The following is a 14,654-nucleotide window of genomic DNA, read 5'->3' as shown; positions in this document are numbered from 1 at the left end:
TCCTAGTGAACATTATGTAATAGAGGTCAAGCTTCCAGCAAAGATGTTTGAGTTGCTGCCTCAAGAGATCAAAGAAGGAAAGCAGCTGCATGTGTACCCAGTCCTCTTTAATGTTGGAATCAATGAACAGCAAACACTTGCAGAGAGGTAAGGCAGCACCTTTAGAAAGATACATGTTTCAGTTTCTGCTTCTGGATGTTGTGCTAGTCCAGATGGTCTCTCACAGGATTACATAGGAATCTTGCTTATTACTTGCCCTTGGGCCAACTCAGATTGTTTTGGTACATATTAAAAACATAAATCACATTAGGGAGATAATCAGATGGGATGAACTAAAACAAACAGTGCAAAAAGTCAGGAAAAGATATGTAATAAGTATATTAATCTATTTCCTACAGTTAAAGCCTGATTTGTTCTTTAATACACACTTAGCTGTAGTTCACACTGACAGAAGCACTGTGTTCTCAAAGAACAGATTTTGGCCCTTTGAAACATCTCGTGGAAAATCCTAAAACTACTTAATTTGTTATCATAGCATGTGACGCTGAAATGTTGGGCAGGTAATAGGCATTGGGAGATGCATACTTTCCTCACATTTTTAAAATTGATAGTGTGGGGCTCATGAGTAGAGGTAATAGATAATAAAGTAATAATGGGTTATATTATTAATAGCCTTATAATGGCAGGAATGATGGGGTTATATTTTCTTAAACTTTTAATGTATAAATGTGGCTGCACACCCAGAATGCCTAGCTATAGCCTCAAGACAGTTCTATATATCAAGCTAGTCATCCTATCATACAGTTCCTGTCAAAGATTCACCAAACTATTCACCTGCTTCCTAGGTGAAGGACAGCTCTGGGTAATGTTAAATAATATACGTGACTACAAGGAAGAACCTCCAGAGTTACACACTGCTAGTATTACTTGGTGCACTGTACAATTAGACAAAACATATTATTTATATTGTATTAGTGTGTGTAGTGCTCTAGTCATGGACCAGGACTCCAATGTGCTGTACAAACACAAAACAAAAGATGGGCCTTGCCCCAAAGAGTTCACAATCTAAGGTTATGTCTGCACTTGGAGCTGGAGGTCTATTTTCCAGCTCAAGGAGACATACCTGCGCTAGCTTTGATTGAGCTGGCATGCTAAAAATAAAGTGTAACCTCAGCAGCAGGAGGGGCTAGCTGCCCCGAGTCCATGCTCAGCCGAGATCGCAGTCTCTATTCAAGCTGGAATTTAGACCCCCAGCTCTATGTGAAGACATACTTTAAGTACAGTAACTCCTTACTTAACGTTGTAGTTATGTTTCTGAAAAATGCGACTTTATGTGAAACGATGTTAAGCGAATTCAATTTCCCCATAAGAATTAGTGTAGATGGGGGCGGGGGTTAGGTTCCAGGGAAATTTTTTTTCGCCAGACAAAAGACATTATATACATATACAGTATAAGTTTTAAACAATTTTAAACAAGCAGTTTAATATTTCACACAGCAATGAATGATTGTTGAGGTGCTTGGTTGAGGTGGTGGAGTGAGGCGGTGGGATATTTCCCAGGGAATGTCTTGCTGCTAAATGATGAACTAGAACTCAGCTGAGCCCTCAAGGGTTAATACGCTGTTGTTAATGTAGCCTCACACTCTACAAGGCAGCATGGACTGAGGCAGGAGGGAGGAAACATAATAGATGCAGGGCAGTAGCTGCAAACACTTCCCTGCAAAAACTGAACATGATGATGAGCCCACGCTATCCAGCTGGAGCGCACCACTCCCTCCTCCTAACAACACATGCACAGTTGCACAGGTGCTGACTTTCCAAAGTGCTGGGGGGTGCGTGCATTAGTGAAAGAGAGAGACATGCTTTGCCCCTTTAAGGACGCTGACCCCACTTCAGGTACGTTACCCTTTTAAGCAGATCAGCCCGTTCAGACAGGAAGCAACAGCTTCCAGCAAGCTCCCTTCTTTCTGAACCTGAGCCCTGTCCCCCTCCTCCACTTTGTGGCACCTCTCTCCCCTGCCCCAGCAAGCAGGAAGTTCCCGGGAGGAGCTCCAAGGCAGAGGGCAGGGCAGGAGCAGCACAGCAGTGGGGGGAGAGACCGCTGAACTGCTGCTGGGCAGCTGCTGAGCCACATCCCTTAGAGGGAATTTAGGGGAGCTGATGCGGGGGTGGGCTGCTGCCTGCCCCCCTCCACCCCCCCGGTTCTAATCCCCACAAGGAAGGGCTGCTCTTCCAGAGAATCCTGCAAGCTGTGAACAAAGCAGACAGCTGCCAAACGACGTTATAAGGGAGCATTGCTCAGGCAGTGGTGCTATAAGGAGGGCTTTGGGATGTATGGCCACTGGGAAGCATTCATGGACAGAGGACTGTTCTCTCAGGATGGACTTCACCTGAGTAAGGAAGGAAATAGACTTCTAGGATGGAGGATGGCACAACGGATCAAGAGAGCTTTAAACTAGGAATTCTGGGGAGATGTCCAGGTAATCTCCATGCCAGTTGTTCTCTTTGAGAGAGAAGAAAACGAAGTAAGAAAGGATACAGCCATGATATAATTGATATAAGGCGGAAGGGCAGTGTACATACCGATCTAATAGGTAATATTGGTGATAGAATGTCTGTGCCCAATCGGGTAAAGAATTTGAGCGAAGCCAAATGGCAAAAATTAAGATGTTTGTACACTAACGCAAGGAGCCAAGGTAACAAAATGGAGGAACTAGAGCTACTGGTGCAGGGAGTGAAACCAGATATTATAGGGATAACAGAAACATGGTGGAATAGTAGTCATGACTGGAGTACGGGTATTGAAGGGTATGTGCTGTTTAGGAAAGACAGAAATAAAGGCAAAGGTGGTGGAGTAGCATTGTATATCAATGATGAGGTAGACTGTAAAGAAATAAGAAGTGATGGAATGGATAAGACGGAGTCTGTCTGGGCAAAAATCACATTGGGGAAGAAAGCTACTAGAGCCTCCCTTGGGATAGTGGTTGGGGTGTGCTATAGACCGCCAGGATCCGATCTGGATATGGATAGAGACCTCTTTCATGTTTTTAAAGAAGTAAATACTAATGGGAATTGTGTGATCATGGGAGACTTTAACTTCCCAGATATAGACTGGAGGACAAGTGCTTGTAATAATAATAGGGCTCGGATTTTCCTGGATACATAGCTGATGGATTCCTTCACCAAGTAGTTGCTGAACCGACAAGAGAGGATGCCATTTTAGATTTGGTTTTGGTGAGCAGTGAGGACCTCATAGAACAAATGATTGTAGGGGACAACCTTGGTTCGAGTGATCATGAGCTAATTCAGTTCAAACTAAATGGAAGGATAAACAAAAATAGATCTGTGACTAGGGTTTTTGATTTCAAAAAGGCTAACTTTAAAAAATTAAGGCAATTAGTTAGGGAAGTGGATTGGACTGAAAAACTTGTGGATCTAAAGGCGGAGGAGTCCTGGAATTACTTCAAGTCAAAGTTGCAGAAACTATCAGAAGCCTGCATCCCAAGAAAGGGGAAAAAATTCATAGGCAGGAGTAGTAGACCAAGCTGGATGAGCAAGCATCTCAGAGAGGTGATTAAGAAAAAGCAGAAAGCCTACAAGGAGTGGAAGATGGGAGGGATTAGCAAGGAAAGCTACCTTACTGAGGTCAGAACATGTAGGGCTAAAGTGAGAAAGGCCAAAAGCCAAGTAGAGTTGGACCTTGCAAAGGGAATTAAAAGCAATAGTAAAAGGTTCTATAGCCATCTAAATAAGAAGAAAACGAAGAAAGAAGAAGTGGGACCACTTAACACTGAGGATGGAGTGGAGGTTAAGGATAATCTAGACATGGCCCAATGTCTAAACAAATACTTTGCCTCAGTCTTTAATGAGGCTAATGAGGAGCTTAGGATAATGGTAGGACAACAAATGGGAATGAGGATATGGAGGTAGATATTTCCACATCTGAGGTAGAAGCCAGACTCGAACAGTTTAATGGGACTAAATCAGGGGGCCCGGATAATCTTCATCCAAGAATATTAAAGGAACTGGCACATGAAATTGCAAGCCCATTAGCAAGAATTTTTAATCAATCTGTAAACTCAGGGGTTGTACCGTATGACTAGAGAATTGCTAACATAGTTCCTATTTTTAAGAAGGGTAAAAAGAAGCGATCCAGGTAACTACAGGCCTGTTAGTTTGACATCTGTAGTATGCAAGGTAATTGGGGCAAAATACAACATGGCTTTACAAAAGGTAGATCGTGTCAAATCAACCTGATCTCCTTCTTTGAGAAGGTAACAGATTTTTTAGACAAAGGGAATGCAGTGGATCTAATTTACCTCAATTTCAGTAAGGCATTTGATACGGTTCCACATGGAGAATTGTTAGCTAAATCGGAAAAGATGGGGGTCAATATAAAAATTGAAAGGTGAATAAGGAACTTGTTAAAGGGGAGACTACAGCGGGTCACACTGAAAGGTGAACTGTCAGACTGGAGGGAGGTTACCAGTGGAGTTCCTCAGGGATCAGTTTTGGGACCAATCTTATTTAATCTTTTTATTACTGACCTTGGCACAAAAAGCGGGAATGTGCTAATAAAGATTGCGGCTGACACAAAGCTGGGAGGAATTGCCAATACAGAGAAGGACCGGGATATCATACAGGAAGATCTGGATGACCTTGTAAACTGAAGTAATAGTAATAGAATGAAATTTAATAGTGAAAAGTGCAAGGTCATGCATTTAGGGATTAATAACAAGAATTTTTGTTATAAACTGGGGATGCACTGCTTGGAAGTAACAGAAGAGGAGAAGGACCTCAGAGTATTGGTTGGTCACAGGATGACTATGAGCCGCTAATGTGATATGGCCGTGAAAAAAGCTAATGCGGTCTTGGGATGCATCAGGTGAGGTATTTCCAGTAGAGATAAGGAGGTGTTAGTACCGCTATACAAGGCACTGGTGAGACCTCATCTGGAATATTGTGTGTAGTTCTGGTCTCCCATGTTTAAGAAGGATGAATTCAAACTGGAACAGGTACAAAGAAGGGCTACTAGGATGATCCGAGGAATGGAAAACCTGTCTTATGAAAGGAGACTCAATGAGCTTGGCTTATTTAGCCTAACTAAAAGAAGGCTGAGAGGAGATATGATTGCTATCTATAAATATATCAGAGGGATAAATACCGGAGAGGGAGAAGAATTATTTAAGCTCAGTACCAATGTGGACACAAGAACAAATGGATATAAACTGGCCATCAACAAGTGTAGGATCGAAATTAAACAAAGGTTTCTAACCATCAGAGGAGTGAAGTTCTGGAACAGTCTTCCAAGGGAAGCAGTGGGGGCAAAAGACATATCTGGCTTCAAGACTAATCTTGATAAGTTTATGGAAGGGATGATATGATGGGATAGCCTAATTTTGGCAATTAATTGATCTTTGATTATTAGCGCTAGATATGCCCAATGGCCTGTGATGGGATGTTAGATGGGGTGGGATCTGAGTTACTCCAGAGAATTCTTTCCTGGCTGTCTGTCTGGTGAGTCTTGCCCACATGCTCAGGGTTTAGCTGATAACCATATTTGGAGTCGGGAAGGAATTTTCCCCCAGGGCAGATCAGCAGAGGGCCTGGGGGTTTTTTGCCTACCTGATCAGCCTGGGGCACGGGTCACTTGCTGGAGGATTCCCTGTACCTTGAAGTCTATAAACAACGATTTGAGGACTTCAATAGCTCAGACATAAGTTAGGGGTTTATTACAGGAGTTGGTGGGTGAGATTCCGTGGCCTGTGTTGTGCAGGAGGTCAGACTAGACGATACTAATAGTCCCTTCTGACCTTAAAGTCTATGATTCTATGAACTTTAAATGAGCTTGTTCCCTAATAGATCAGCAACATAACAACAAAACAATGTTAACCGGGACGACTTTCAGTGAGGAGTTACTGTATAAGGCAAAAGACAACAGATGGGTAAATAGATGGGGAGTACAAGGAAACAATGAGATACCAGTGGCCTATCTTTGTCAAGTTTTGTGTAGGCATCAAGGCAAAGGAGAGTTTTAAGGATTAGAAGGAGAATAATGAGGTAGCATTGTGGATGTTTATGGGGAGCAGCCTCCCAAATGTGAGGGGCAACGTGGGAGAAGGCATGAAGGGACTTGTTTGAGAAGTTTAACCAGTTGGGGATGGAGGCTGGCATGGGCCAATCAGAGGCAGAAGTTGACATCTCAGTAGTGAGTGAGAGATGATACGTAGGGTGGGAATAGGCTGAGAATAGCCTTAAAAGTGAAGACAAGTAGCTTATGTTTGATGCAGTAGAGAAAGGGAAGCCAGTGGAGGGAGGCAAGAAAGAGATGACATGGTCAAAGTGACAGGCTCAGAAAATTATGTTTGCACCAGCATTCGGAATGGATATGAGCAGGGCAAGATTGTATTTGACAAGGCCAGAGACAAGGGTATTGCAGTAATTGAGATGTGAGATGAGAGCTTGGAAGAGAGTTTTAGCTATGTGGATGGATATGAAAGGCTGGATTTTAGAGATGTTAGAAAGAATCAGCAAGATTTAGATATAGCCTGGATGTGAGGATTTAGAGAGAGGGCTGAGTTGAAGATGATGCCCAGATTATGGGCCTGAGTGACATGGAGGATGGTGCTGTTTTCCACAGTGATCAATGTACTGCTCTTTTCTGTACACACATACAAAAGAAAATCATACCATAAAAATGAAAAATTAAGAAAACATGTCTCTCAAGCAAATCAAATTGGATTAATCTATGGAGAAATAACTATTCTGCCATTTCAGGTATAAACATAAAACTTTGAGTTACAATATTATCTGACTTCACTGGACTCCCTTGAATTTTAGAGATTCACGTTTGTACTAGAGAGATGAAATTAAGAATGGAAACACTGAATGTGTTTTTCAATAAAAGGTTATCTATAAGTATTTGGGGGAGGGAGAAATAATCATCATACTAGGAAACATTAATAACAATAAAAATAATCTTTTGATGATTAATGTTATGTTATTTCAATAGAACTGAACATCACCTGTTTTGGTGAGCCATAGCTGGGAATATATTTGATTTAAGAGTAACACTGAAACACTGGGGAAATGATAGGCAATCTTCAACAGAAGAGCAAATATAGTTAATATCTACTTTGGTTGCATTATAAGAAATTATGCATATAACATACAGAAATCATGACGGAGTGTTAAAATACAGCATTACATTTAGGAGTTATGTACATAGATCATCTTTTGCCCACTCTGTATCACACAACAGCTAAAGAATTGAGCCCCAAATTCTGCATGTGCGTGCGCGCGCACACATGCACCTTCCATAGTACAGTTCAACTGGGACAGATGTGGACAGTGGAAAGGTGCAGAGGAAGGGTGATGGCATGGTAATTTATCCATGACAATGTTGCTAAGCTAGCCAAACTGCCCATGTAAGATACACCCCCCCTCTTTCACAGCACCTAGATATTGTGGTGATGGACACTTCAGAAATATTTATATGATAAATAGATTAAATAGGGCACAGTAGTGGCTGAAGGTACTGCAGCCAGTGGATGCAATAGTGGCTGTAGAACAACTATGTTCTTTGCGTTATTTACTTATCTGGATGGTTACCTGGGGTTATCTGAACCCAAAGCGATGGTAACTAGTCTCTGTTTTTCAGGCAGTGTCAGGAGATAAATCAGTGGGGGGACACAGCACCTCCATCTGAGAAATGATTGTTTTACACAAGAGTGCTTTCACCCAATAATCCATGTTTTTATTGAATACAAAGAACACTTCAAAATTAGCAATAATCTAGTTACCCAAAATATAGTTACCCGAAATCTGAGGTGGTGTCAAGTGACAGCAGCAGGTTTCCAGTAGCCAGCCTTCCTCCTAGCTGCTGTGGAGATTGTCAGTGTCTTCTTGCTCATAGAAAATCCACACTTCTCCAAAGTACACTTTCTAACTAATCTTTTTTATAAGTAATTAAAAACAAAGCTGTCAAGGTTCCTTCCCCACTCTGAACTCTAGGGTACAGATGGTACCTTTGCATAGGTGACCACAGACCCAAACCCTTGGATCTTAGAACAATGAAAAAAGCATTCAGTTCTTGAAAAGAAACACTTTAATAGAAGAAACAGTAAAAAAGAATCACCTCTGTAAAATCAGGATGGTAAATACCTTACAGGGTAATTAGATTCAAAACATAGAGAAGCCCTATAGGCAAAACCTTAAGTTACAAAAAAGACACACAGACAGGAATATTCATTCTGTTCAGCACAGCTATTTTCTCAGCCATTTAAAGAAATCATAATCTAACACATATCTAGCTAGATTACTTACTAAATTCGAAGACTCCATTCCTGTTCTGTCCCTGGCAAAAGCATCACACAGACAGACAAAGACCCTTTGTTTTTCTCCCTCCTCCCAGCTTTTAAAAGTATCTTGTCTCCTCATTGGTCATTTTGGTCAGGTGCCAGCGAGGTTACCTTTAGCTTCTTAACCCTTTACAGGTGAAAGGATTTTTCCTCTGGCCAGGAGGGATTTTAAAGGTGATTACCCTTCGCTTTATATTTATGACAAAAGCATATCTCCAAATAAGTTATAATTGGCTGACTGTTTCCCTAGCAACAGCAATGAACTCATAATTTCTACTTATCAGTAAAGCAACTCTAGCAAGAAACATACAGGCACCCAGACTAAGATCAGCTATCCTTGTTAGTAACACTGAGGCTGTGCAGATGGTTTTGTCTGCCTAAGCAAGGCCAAATTCTTTCTCACTACGTGGTGTCCTCACTTCCAGCTTATGGTGACTAAGCACAAGATAGCTGTGGGTTATGTCAAATCCAGGTCTCTCGTAACAGGATCTTTGTACCACACTTATCACCACAATACTTGGACACCTTCTGCAGACTATCACAACACAGTAAAGACCTTCTGATTTCCTCTCTCCTTCCTGGTGGATCACTAGAATTTTTTCTTCCTTTTCTTCCACTTCTTCATCTCCCTCTCTCTCTCCCCTCTCCATGTCATTCCTGCTCTCATTGCCCCTCCCTTTGTTCTTCTGTTGTCTTTTCCTTTTTGCTTTGGTGTTTATGGGAAAGCTGGACTTGAAGAAGTAAAGTTACATGTCACTCTGGAGGCAGTGACCTCTGAAGCTAGTCTCAGCTCTCCAAAAGAGTGTTCCATAGTTTTGAGCCCGCTGCCAAGAACACTCTTCATTCTCAGCATTTCACGCTAAAGGTGTGGACAGTATCTTCTGTGAAATCTAATTGTCATGGAAAATCATAGTCTTAGAGAGAATTCTCTTAGGGAGCTTGCACCAATGCCATGGAGAGCCTTAGAGATGAGAACAGACATCCTGAATTTGACTGGGTGTCCTGTGAGGAGTCAGACTAGTGAGCATTTAGGTGATACATTCCCAGCAACCTCTGGTGCTGAAAAAGTGAGCTGCAGCATAGTAGAACAACTGAAGCCTTTTTAAAGCCTTTTTAAAAAGGACACTAAACTTTCTAAACTACTACAGGCTACAAGGGGCCACAGCAATGGTCCCCTCAACCCACCCAGCAATATTGTTAACCTATCCAACTATACTCTCAGCCCAGCGGAAGCAGCTGTCCTATCTCGGGGCCTCTCCTTCTGCCCCTCCACCCCCACGAACATGATACAGTTCTGTGGTGACCTAGAATCCTATTTTCGACGTCTCCGACTCAAGGAATATTTCCAAAATACCTCTGAACAACATACTAATCCACAGAGGCCTCCCTACCAACATTACAAAAAGAAGGATTCTAGGTGGACTCCTCCTGAAGGTCGAAACAGCAGACTGGACTTCTACATAGAGTGCTTCCGCCGACGTGCACGGGCTGAAATTGTGGAAAAGCAGCATCACTTGCCCCACAACCTCAGCCGTGCAGAACACAATGCCATCCACAGCCTCAGAAACAACTCTGACATCATAATCAAAAAGGCTGACAAAGGAGGTGCTGTTGTCATCATGAATAGGTCGGAATATGAACAAGAGGCTGCTCGGCAGCTCTCCAACACCACTTTCTACAAGCCATTACCCTCTGATCCCACTGAGAGTTACCAAAAGCAACTACAGCATTTGCTCAAGAAACTTCCTGAAAAAGCACAAGATCAAATCCGCACAGACACACCCCTGGAACCCCAACCTGGGATATTCTATCTACTACCCAAGATCCATAAACCTGGAAATCCTGGGCGCCCCATCATCTCAGGCATTGGCACCCTGTCAGCAGGATTGTCTGGCTATGTAGACTCCCTCCTCAGGCCCTACGCTACCAGCACTCCCAGCTACCTTCGAGACACCACTGACTTCCTGAGGAAACTACAATCCATCGGTGATCTTCCTGATAACACCATCCTGGCCATTATGGATGTAGAAGCCCTCTACACCAACATTCCACACAAAGATGGACTACAAGCCGTCAAGAACACTATCCCCGATAATGTCACGGCTGACCTGGTGGCTGAACTTTGTGACTTTGTCCTTACCCATAACTATTTTACATTTGGGGACAATGTATACCTTCAGATCAGCGGCACTGCTATGGGTACCCGCATGGCCCCACAGTATGCCAACATTGCTGATTTATGCTGATTTAGAACGACGCTTCCTCAGGTCTCGTCCCCTAACGCCCCTACTCTACTTGCGCTATATTGATGACATCTTCATCATCTGGACGCATGGAAAAGAAGCTCTTGAGGAATTCCACCATGATTTCAACAATTTCCATCCCACCATCAACCTCAGCTTGGTCCAGTCCACACAAGAGATCCACTTCCTGGACACTACAGTGCTAATAAACAATGGTCACATAAACACCGCCCTATACCGGAAACCTACTGACCGCTATTCCTACCTACATGCCTCCAGCTTTCACCCTGACCACACCACACGATCCATCGTCTACAGCCAAGCTCTGCGATACAACCGCATTTGCTCCAACCCCTCAGACAGAGACAGACACCTACAAGATCTCTATCAAGCATTCTTACAACTACAATACCCACCTGTGGAAGTGAAGAAACAGATTGATAGAGCCAGAAGTCACCTACTACAGGACAGGCCTAACAAAGAAAATAACAGAACGCCACTAGCCGTCACCTTCAGCCCCCAACTAAAACCCCTCCAACGCATTATTAAGGATCTACAACCTATCCTGAAGGATGACCCAACACTCTCACAAATCTTGGGAGACAGGCCAGTCCTTGCCTACAGACAGCCCCCCAACCTGAAGCAAATACTCACCAGCAACCACATACCACACAACAGAACCACTAACCCAGGAACCTATCCTTGCAAGAAAGCCCGTTGCCAACTGTGCCCACATATCTATTCAGGGGACACCATCACAGGGCCTAATAACATCAGCCACACTATCAGAGGCTCGTTCACCTGCACGTCCACCAATGTGATATATGCCATCATGTGCCAGCAATGCCCCTCTGCCATGTACATTGGTCAAACTGGACAGTCTCTACGAAAAAGAATAAATGGACACAAATCAGATGTCAAGAATTATAACATTCATAAACCAGTCGGAGAACACTTCAATCTCTCTGGTCACGCAATTACAGACATGAAGGTCGCTATCTTACAACAAAAAAACTTCAAATCCAGACTCCAGCGAGAAACTGCTGAATTGGAATTCATTTGCAAATTGGATACTATTAATTTAGGCTTAAATAGAGACTGGGAGTGGCTAAGTCATTATGCAAGGTAGCCTATTTCCCCTTGTTTTTTCGTACCCCCCCCCCCCCCAGACGTTCTGGTTAAACTTGGATTTATGCTGGAAATGGTCCACCTTGATTATCATACACATTGTAAGGAGAGTGGTCAGTTTGGATGAGCTATTACCAATAGGAGAGTGAGTTTGTGGGGGGGGGGGTGAGAAAACCTGGATTTGTGCTGAAAATGGCCCACCTTGATTATCATGCACATTGTAGGGAGAGTGGTCACTTTGGATGAGCTATTACCAGCAGGAAGGGTGAGTTTGTGTGTGTATGGGGGTGGGGGGGTGAGAAAACCTGGATTTGTGCTGGAATTGGCCCACCTTGATTATCATGCACATTGTAGGGAGAGTGGTCACTTTGGATAAGCTATTACCAGCAGGAGACTGAGTTTGTGTGTGTGTGTGTGTGTGTGTTTTGTTATGGTTTTTTTTTTGGGGGGGGGGGGGGGAGAAAACCTGGATTTGTGCTGGAAATGGCCCACCTTGATTTTCATACACATTGTAGGGAGAGTGGTCACTTTGGATAAGCTATTACCAGCAGGAGAGTGAGTTTGTGTGTGTGGTTTTTGGAAAAAAAGGGGGGGGGGTGAGAGAACCTGGATTTGTGCTGGAAATGGCCCAACTTGATTATCATACACATTGTAAAGAGAGTGGTCACTTTGGATGGGCTATTACCAGCAGGAGAGTGAGTTTGTGTGTGGGGGGGGGGGGTGAGAAAACCTGGATTTGTGCTGGAAATGGCCCAACTTGATTATCATACACATTGTAAGGAGAGTGATCACTTTAGATAAGCTATTACCAGCAGGAGAGTGGGGTGGGAGGAGGTATTGTTTCATGGTCTCTGTGTATATAATGTCTTCTGCAGTTTCCACGGTATGCATCCGATGAAGTGAGCTGTAGCTCATGAAAGCTTATGTTCAAATAAATTGGATAGTCTCTAAGGTGCCACAAGTACTCCTTTTCTTTTTTTAAAGTGTGTGCACTTCAGCTTCACCTAAACGCAGTTGCAGTAATCCGGCCTGGAGGTCACAAAGGTGTGGGTCACAGGGGTTAGGCCACTATCTAACCGCAAAGGACATAGCTTACTGGCTAGTTGCTGATGCAAGAAGGAATCCCTGAAAGCTGAGTCTGACTGTTCAGGAGCAAGGAGAGGAGTCCAGAAGGACCCAAGGATATGAACCTTGATTATTTGCAGCAGACGATCTCAGTACAGGGTGCTGCTGTGGTGGTGGCTAAGTGTTCAAAATGTTTTCCTGCTGACATCACCTCTGTCTTGCCTGAGATCAATTTCAGCTGCTGACTTCAGCTGAAGCAAAGGCATTATTAGCATGAAAAGTGAATGAGATGCAAAAGTTGGTGGTGTCTGTAGAAAGGCAGGCTGGCATTCAGTCTTCCACAGCAAATCCTGGCACAAAGCGCATTTACTCTGGCTGTCTACAGGGAAGCAGGATTTGGGACTTAATGAATAGTCATGAGATGAAAGCAGGGATTTTTGGCTGTTAGCTTGTGTTTTTGGCTGTTAGCTTGTGTTCAGGGGTGGTTTGAACTAGTATTTGTTAATGGTATAATGTGTATTTGAGGTTAGTTATTTTCTGTTGTATAAATCTATTAAAACAAATAGGGGAAAAAACAGTTCTCTATTTACATAAGGAAGCCATAGCTGCGGCTGAGTTAGGTATGTGTTTTGTTTCTTGGTTTTAGAGAAGGGGGTAGAGTGCGGGGGGGAGGGGTGTTGTTTATAGAATTTGTTTTATTTTTATTTCCAGCATTGTCCTTTGCTGTTTTAGGTTTGGAGATACCACTTTGCAAGAAAGTGTTAACCAGGAAAATTTTGAACTTCTTAAAGAATATTACAAGTTGTTTACTGAAAAAATGCCTCCTGATTGTAAGTATAAAATTAATAATGTAGCATTCAAACTGATTTTAACAAGAGTTACAGGTGATAGACCACGGCAGCTTGTAATGCTGAAACTTTAAAAGTGTTAATATGCAGCTTCTTTATGTTTAGACCTCAATCCTGCAATTTATTCCAAGTAGGTGGACCCCTGTGACTACATGGGGCACCACTGAAGTTAATAGGGGTCCATCTGCATGGCACAAGTTGCCAGATCCAGGCCGTAGTAGAAAGGTGAAACAGTAACAATGGGGTAAATTATCATGTTTTGCATATTTATTAACATAACATTTATAGTAACATAAGTAGAGGTAACTAGACACCTATGGTATTCATGCTCAAATACCTCTCAGAAGTTTGAGTCAATTAGCTCCAGTCATTCACTCAACTTTTTATTCATTTCTGAATACATAACAAGATGTACAAAACTAAGGAGTGAATTGCAGATATAGAGCCTATCAATGGGTCCCATTGTAATGTCCAATTAAGTCAACGGAAAGATTTTCATGGACTTCAGTGGATATTGGATTAGCCCCTATATGTAGATGGAATACTGTTTTATTACTTTAATTGCTGAACTCAAAACACTGAAAAGACCCATTAGGTCATCTAGTCCTGCCAAGGCTGGGTTATGTTCTCAAGTGCTTTGTCTAATGTATCTATTTTTAAATAACTTCAGCAATGGGGCTTCCACCACATCTTTGGGAAATTATTCCACAATCTAAAGATCTCACCATTAGGAGTTTGGTAGGTTTTTAGTGATATTCACCCTACATTTTTCTTTGCTCAATTTCAAAACATTACTTTCACACACTTGCACCATCCTCAATAATTTGTCTCTCTTCTTTCTTGTGTATGTATAATCCTAAAATATGTTTCTATTTCATCTGACTCATCTAGTGTGATCTGGGTTACAAGGATCAGGGCTTGGTTTAGGATCTGTCATTTATGTCTGGCTTTTTCTTTGTGATGCAGACCTTATCATGATAATCCGTACTTTTTGTCATCTCGAGCTTGGT

At 42.6% G+C, this 14,654-nt stretch overlaps 1 protein-coding gene across 6 annotated transcripts in view; it reads left to right on the top strand.

Moving 5' to 3' along the window:
- INPP4B (inositol polyphosphate-4-phosphatase type II B) overlaps window positions 1–14,654 on the top strand; it is a 476,198-nt gene that overhangs the window by 411,338 nt on the left and 50,206 nt on the right. For all 6 annotated transcript variants that reach the window (XM_074950913.1, XM_074950912.1, XM_074950910.1 and 3 more), the window contains 2 exons: window positions 7–147; window positions 13,529–13,626. In XM_074950913.1, coding sequence (XP_074807014.1) covers window positions 7–147; window positions 13,529–13,626 — 239 coding nt within the window. The remainder of the gene's footprint in view (window positions 1–6; window positions 148–13,528; window positions 13,627–14,654) is intronic.

This window comes from Natator depressus, chromosome 4 (assembly GCF_965152275.1).
Source record: "Natator depressus isolate rNatDep1 chromosome 4, rNatDep2.hap1, whole genome shotgun sequence".
NCBI lineage: Eukaryota > Metazoa > Chordata > Testudines > Cheloniidae > Natator > Natator depressus.
The sequence above is the reverse complement of the archived record's forward strand: the minus strand, read 5'-3'. Positions and strand labels throughout refer to the sequence as shown.